The following is a 7,412-nucleotide window of genomic DNA, read 5'->3' on the forward strand; positions in this document are numbered from 1 at the left end:
GGAATACATGCTGCCTTTTTCCAGCACCGTAAACCAAGTTCTTTACGTCTTGGGCTAACATTATTGGCCAATTAAAGTCTACATCTGTTGCCGTTGTTACATATTATTTACAATTACAAGCAATCCTGCAAGCATTCATCTCAAACCTTCTTGCTGCAGGGGATACGTGGGAACACTGGAGATTATGGACATATAGGAGAACCTGGGCCTAAGGTGAGTGGCTTCGTTGTACAGTCCCTTGGTTTGCATTGTTGTACAGACCCACTCAACGGTCAACTCGCATCCCACAGGGTGAAGGCGGCATCAAAGGAGAAAAGGGCATGAGAGCACCTCGTGGTCGGGAGGTAATACATCATACAACTGCAGAGCACCATTTTGATGGCCTTGTAGCTTTGCATCCAAAGATTTGCAATAACAAATCTTCTTCTCTCTCACAGGGTGACAGAGGACCCAAAGGTCTGAAAGGGCTAATAGGAGCTTCAGGTCATAAGGTAAAAACAGCATTATTGTAGTCTACTAAATCACAAGCTGGTTGCACAAGCTTGCAGATTGTGGTTTGTTATTTTTGCAGATTTTTTTTTATGTAATACATGTGTTGTGCTGTATCATAGCTTGAGCATATCAAGGTAACCAATGCAATGTATGTTGTGCATCGTATCAAAGGGAGTGCGAGGGTCACCTGGAGAGAGGGGTGAAACTGGCCAGCAGGGGGAAGTTGTAAGTTCTGTTGGAAAACACTTTGCTTCGATAAAATATATGTGAGATGGATTGTGTAATTGGGGATATGAATGACTCATTCGCTCCCCACCACATCTCCCAGGGTGCAGCAGGAGAATGGGGATACGAAGGGATTGTGGGCTATCAGGGCGTGAAGGTATTTTTGCTCCCCCACTCTGGTTTGTTATTGTCTCTAAAACATTTGTTGCTGTGTTTAGTTGAAAATCTCACAATTCCCATTCATTCTTGGAACAGGGAAACGAAGGCTTACCCGGAGTTGAAGGATCTCGAGGGCCACGGGGTCGCCAGGTATAAAAACAGGCTGGAGACCTTCTGCATTGTGCTGCATGACATTTAAAATCCATGGGCTTATCTTAAATTTAATGTGCACATTTCTGTTTTCATGGAAGTCAAGGTGTAAAGGACTCTGCGGGTGAATCTCACTAAAAACAAATGTTTGGGTCGTATTTGATCCCAAAATCAAAAATGAAAAAAGGGGTGAAATAACTTTGTAAATAAACAAAATAAAGACTTTTAGGATATTAGGACTATTATTAGGATTGTTATTATTATTATTATTAAAATGTTACAGGCTGGTAAAAGGAATGCAGAGCTTCAGGGAAACACCACACGTTTGAAATTCCTGATCTTTTGGGGTTTGAAGAGGAATGAAACTGGCTGCAGGGACACAATTTAAACATCAACAAAATTGTTTACAAATGCCAGCTTTGAAAAATATGGTGGTCTGAGGAAAATTAAAGCTCAATTCAATGTTTCTATGGTCACATACATACATATTGTAATGTTTTTTTTTTTAATCATACAAACGTCATGGGAATTTGACTGCATGTTTATATTCTTTCTCTGCTCTGTGACAGGGGATTGTGGGAGATCCCGGTGAACGAGGAACAGCTGGAGAAAAGGGAAAGCTAGTAAGTATTCTAGTTGTCACCAAATCATGTTGCTTTAAACAATCCGTTGGAAGATGGAAACATATTGATGGCACATACAGTACATATCTTTTTTTACTCTTCACAGGGTATTCAAGGCCCAAAAGGAAATGTTGGTGGGATTGGGGAAAAGGTTGGTTACTTGTCAACCAGTCATCATGACAAATACTTTGTTGACCAATAAATTGAAAGTCTAGTGCTGATTCTTTTGAATATTTCAGGGTATAGTTGGTGATCCAGGCTTGCTAGGGCGAGATGGAGATACTGGGATTGAGGTACAGATTGTCCTTTCAGCTGAACTTTGTCAGGACTTCAGAAATAACTTTTTAATCTCATGGTATTACCATGTGCAGGCTTATCAAGGACCACAGGGACCTGAGGGAAGACATGGACAAGTTGGTGAAAGGGTAACCTAACACTTCTTGACATGTATTCATCCCCTGATACACACAATTGCATTTTTACACTACTATTTAGCTACTAAATGTACAGCACCACAGCAAAGTTATGTTTTAGTTATAAATTGTAAGCCCGAATTTGATGAACAAAAGACTGAGCAACACAGAACTCAAACTACCAAAGAGTTCTCTCCAGTGAATCAGTTAGAACAGCTCTTCACTTACTGTATTGTAAATCTTTATTTTGTTGTTAATTGTTAATATATATAATTATATTAAATACATTTAAAAAGCTGAAAGAATCATCTAAGGAAATCAGCAATGGAAAAACTACTGCTAAATTCCTTTAAGACTCCCATCTCTATAGAAGCATCTGTCTGATTAGGTGTAGTTGTGTGTGCTTATGTAACATGCTTGAATGTTTTACACAGGGTGAAAAAGGCGAACAAGGGCCTTCGGGGGAAATGGGCCCTCCTGGACTAACAGTAAGTGCTCGTGTGAAGAAATGACCACTGCACTGAGCTATATGTGACTTCTGTAAATACCACCTTAATATTTTACCTTGGACTTTTATGACATAAAAATACACCCTGCCTTCTGGTAGATTTATAAAGTGCTATAATCTCCAGGGGCCGCAAGGTTACAAGGGCTCTGCTGCAAAGCCAGGAAGACCAGGATTTATTGGGCCCCCTGGAAGAACGGTGAGCTATATTCCAAATATTCCAAAGTTTTTGAAATAAAAGTTCATACCCTCCAAAATGCTAAAACATGCCATGTCTTCATAGGGGCACATGGGAATACCCGGCAGACCAGGCCCCAAGGTAATGATCTCCACTAAATTATGAAACTCAAATTTAACACAATTTTGCCTCATTAAAAGGGCATTTTGAATCTTGCAAGAGCCTGCAAACATATTATATGTAGGCTTATTATATATAAGTTCATCAAAGTTCTGTCATGCAGAAAACTCACTGCGGATGTATAAGATCACGTGTCAGTATTGGCTTAGTGTAGCCAGATATCCCAGGATCCAGAGTCTAAAATAAATTGGGGAAAAAATGAGGCCCACATTTTCTTTTTCAGAGTCCTGTTGGCATCTATACATATTGAATCACCATGCTATGAGTATTCACAGTGACCGGCAAACCATATGATGTGATGGACAACCATATAAACACTTGTGAAATGTATACTAACACAGCGTGTCATCAGATTTGTTTAAGCCTTGACAAATTGCTGCAATATCATCTTGAGAAGGGGGAACTGACCTATTCACACACAAAAAAAGTGAATGCAGAAAAGCCAGAACACACCTGCCATCATCTGAAAGCACAGAACGTGTCACACTCTGAGCAGCACAGCTCTTCACTGGTTAGCACAGCAATTTTTGGCCGCTTATACGGTGACTTGGCTCTGGGTACAGTCACCCTCCGCTGATATCTAAACTTCTGAGAAGATCTCCACACTCCATTTAAACCTGTCGCTGCAGACAAGACTTTTCATCAACATACAGTATATGAAAATAATGTAATATTCACATGGGCTCTAGCATTAGATGGTGAAGGATCATATGGTGTTCATATAGAACCACGTCTTTTCCTTCGGTGGTCATCTGTTATCTAAATATTATTTCAGCATCACATGGATTACTGATGACCCCTAACTGCTGTAAAGACACATTTACCAGAACATATTTTGTGCAATTTGAACAACTGGCCATCAAGGTAACAGCCTGATGCTGTATTAACAATGTTATATAAGGTAATATGTAATATACATAGTTAGAAAATGGAAGGTACTCAAAAGTTAGAAAATGGAAAGTATCGGTTTTGTGCCTGCCACTTTTCATTTTCGTAAAAGAAATGGGACATTCAGTCTTGAATTCAAATGTGTACCCATCCAGAAAGAATTATAAAAATAGTCATTGGTAGCAGAAACATTGTAGCATACACTTGGAACATCATGTTCGTTGTGTAGAGCGTCTGTAGAGTAGTTGAGAGCCAGAATATACAAAATTAGATCTCAGGCTGATGTGTCAAATTCCAGGGCAATTTTCCGATTAGGACACATTACACCAAATTGGTTTCCTCTGCGTTTTACAGCGCTCGTTTCACACAAACACAGAGCGATGAAGAGCATCACCATAATTTCAGGGTTTCCTCTCGCAGCACCTTGACAAGTTATTTTGAACTACAAATCACATTTATTGGATCAAATCCACAAGGCAATTGCAAATGTTGCTTTTGTATCTTCCAGGGTGACACTGGCATTCCAGGGGTCCAGGGAAGCAAAGGGGAGAAGGTAGTCGTTGACTCAAATGCATCTCATTTCCTGTTGACACATTTCCATTATCATGTGGTTCTAGTTTCTCACAACGCCACATTGTTTCCACAGGGTGCAAAGGGAGTCAAAGGACCTAAAGGCAGGGTAAGACTGTCTCAGAGATTGTTCACATTTCTGTTTAATTAACACCATGGAGATGACTTCTAAGCATTTGCAGCAATGGGTCTGGTCTGTCCACAACAGCAGCAGAAATCTAGTTGGATTACTTTTAGAAAGCTAGTTTTGGAAAGACACAACTGATTGCCACATCAGCGTATTGTTTGAGTTCCATTTTGTATTTCTTTCCAGACGTTCTGTCGAGATATCATTCAGAAATGTGTACACAGTATAAAAGTGAACTTGCTTGTTTATGGGTGTGTTTGTATTTGTTTGTTTTCCAGGCAGGAGATGCCGGTGTGCCAGGGCAACAGGGAAGTAGAGGAAAGCGAGGCCCTGCTGGAGAATCAGGTAGAAAAGGCCCTGTAGGCTCCAAGGGAGTGAGGGGAGACGGTGGTCCAGTGGGCTTTCAGGGCCCACCGGGCCCACCAGTAAGTCTGAAAATCCAACTCACAACACATAACGGATCTTTTTCCTGTTGCATGCTATGGTCAGAAACAGTACAAAGAGGAAGAGACTGACATTTTGAATTAGAGAAATCATAAGACTTGACATACAAGATATGAAAAGAAAGTCTTGTCCCTTTCATTTCAAAGAGCCAGTCAACTTATTGCTTAAAGGCACTGCCTCGTCTTACTGCTCTACAATGTGCAAGGGTTGGACAGACTGGAGACAAAATATGTTTTTTAAGCCAGATTAAAAATGCAACCTTTGATGATATACAGCGTTGGTGACTTTAGATGTTATGTTACTGAAACATAAGCAGGGCTGGGTATCGCCAACACGTTGTGATATGTCTGATTAATGAATGTCTGTTTACGTTTGCATTTCTCCAGCCGACTAACAAGCATCACCTTCAGACAAAGCCTTCAAAGCTTCTGGGAGATTCAGCATTTGTGGCACTTGGCGTAGCATGCATGAAATATGTGGTAACCATTTTGGTGTCAAGATTGCTAGTAAACGCTTTCTCATTAGTGCGGCTTTCTCTGCCGCTCAAGGCAAGGTTTTCATTTAGTGTGGTTGTAAATCCATAACGAGGCTGGTGAAATATTGTTGGCTGTATTTGTTTCTCCTTCATTACACAGCCACCCACGGGCGAGAAGTGCTCTGATCTGAGCTCCATGTTTCAGTGGTAATGATCTCTTTCTTAGGGCCCCACTCTTCCTGCTCAACATGTTATCGAGGTCTGCAAGAGGGTGGTGCTGGAGCAGATGTCCACATTCGCCAACTCCGTGAAAAGGACTTGTGCGGCCGTGTGCCCGCTCTATGGAGATGTGCCAATGGGCGCTCCAGGTCCCTCAGGGCCAAAAGGACCACCTGGACCTCCAGTAAGTTACCCACCTCCGAGAAGAATAACCTCACAACAACCCTGGAACAGTCTTAATTTTGCTTGGCCTGGGAAACAAAAGGCATTTAGACGTGGTTTGTTTTAGACATCACAGTTAACACATGTTAAACCTATTTTTGCCATAGTAAACTAAGGAAGAACATGGTCCATACATCATTCTTCTAGGTCAAGTCTGATATGTACAGTGTGAAGGCCTCTAGAGAGCGTGCAGCAGTGTTTGGCAGTATAGGTTGGAATTAAAACATTCAGAATTTCCAAGTCCCCGTGAAGACAAATAGGAAGTCACAGACGAGGCACTTGCTCTGTGTTGAATGTTTTTTGGAGAGAATCCCACCTTCACCCAAGTGGAAAGCCTTTCCGTATTTCTCAAGCAGATCTTTTTTTCAGACTTCTTGAACATTTTCACTCGAGAGGCCCAAAGGCGAATAAAAGTTCACAGAGCCTCAAATTCAAACATGTAAAACGTAAAAGGTTGTAAAATTGAGGGTTATGAAAAAAAATAACTGCACAAGGCATAAAGAGGTTTTCTTTTCAGCATAGCAAAAAATCTACAGACACTTTGATTCTAGAATTCTAAAGGGATCGTTCACCACTATCATTTACACACCCTCGTGTTATTCCAAACCAGTATGACTTTCTTCCTTGGAACGCATAAGATGTTTTGCAGAATGTCTAAGCTACTATTTTCCAAATAACAAAAGTACACATCTGCCAGTGGCTGTAAAGCAAAAGTTTCACAAAAGTCTCTTTGTACCCATGAGCAAGGCTGCTCCAGGGGGACCACAACTGTTGCTTTGGGGGAAAAAAGTGTCTGCTATATGACTAATTACTAACAAACAAGTAAATTTGCAACTATTTCTGCAAATACTTTTATTATAGGGTGATTCTGGCATTGATGGCCTTAAGGGAGAAATCGGGCAGCCCGGATTCTACGGAGAATCTGGTGACCAAGGAAGACAGGGCTCAACAGGTAAACCATCTTCACTCTTTAGTCCAAACGGTAGCTTATTGTACCAATACAAGGGTGGTCCACCATGTTGGTGCCTTCACATTAAATAAATGCTGTTGCACTGATGTCAGATAGCATAACAAGTCACAAGTAAAGAACGTGCCAAGATACAGAGGAACAATGATGCTATGAAGGGTATCTGCCTGTATTGCTCTTGGCTGTGTTCATGCATGATGAACTAGCATAACAAATACTTCTCAGCTGGAAAAACTCCTCAAGTGAGCAGATATGACAGATTCACATTCGCAAGGAACTGTTGTCTTTTGGAATGGGATGTTTCATGAAATAAATATGAATCAGCGCATGTGTCCTTAAGCAATGTTAGTCTGCAAGCATCAGCAGAAGAAAAGTATAGCTTTATTAATCATGAGCAGATGTGTAACTCCTCTGCCAAACTGCATTAATGAGGCAAATGAGTATACAGGTGCAATTGAGGAATAGATCAAACAAAATGTTTAAAGAAAACTTACCAATGATATTATAAATGAAAAATAAAAAAATAAAAAAATATATATGTACACACACACACACACACACACACACACACACAC

At 40.7% G+C, this 7,412-nt stretch overlaps 1 protein-coding gene across 1 annotated transcript; it reads left to right on the top strand.

The window, feature by feature from the left end:
• Window positions 1-159: 159 nt before the first annotated feature.
• LOC107578487 (collagen alpha-1(IX) chain-like) lies at window positions 160-6,822 on the top strand (the record flags this gene model as incomplete). The annotated part of the gene is made up of 18 exons (XM_016264438.1): window positions 160-213; window positions 291-344; window positions 438-491; window positions 664-717; window positions 821-874; window positions 973-1,026; window positions 1,596-1,649; window positions 1,756-1,800; window positions 1,889-1,942; window positions 2,021-2,074; window positions 2,497-2,550; window positions 2,695-2,766; window positions 2,851-2,886; window positions 4,322-4,366; window positions 4,460-4,492; window positions 4,789-4,935; window positions 5,656-5,832; window positions 6,732-6,822. Coding segments are annotated over 18 exons (1,186 nt in total), but the record flags the coding sequence as incomplete, so codon positions are not given.
• Between the last annotated feature and the right edge of the window lie 590 nt (window positions 6,823-7,412).

Source organism: Sinocyclocheilus grahami, unplaced genomic scaffold (genome assembly GCF_001515645.1).
Source record: "Sinocyclocheilus grahami isolate Dianchi unplaced genomic scaffold, SAMN03320097.WGS_v1.1 scaffold10488.1, whole genome shotgun sequence".
In the NCBI taxonomy this organism is placed as follows: domain Eukaryota; kingdom Metazoa; phylum Chordata; class Actinopteri; order Cypriniformes; family Cyprinidae; genus Sinocyclocheilus; species Sinocyclocheilus grahami.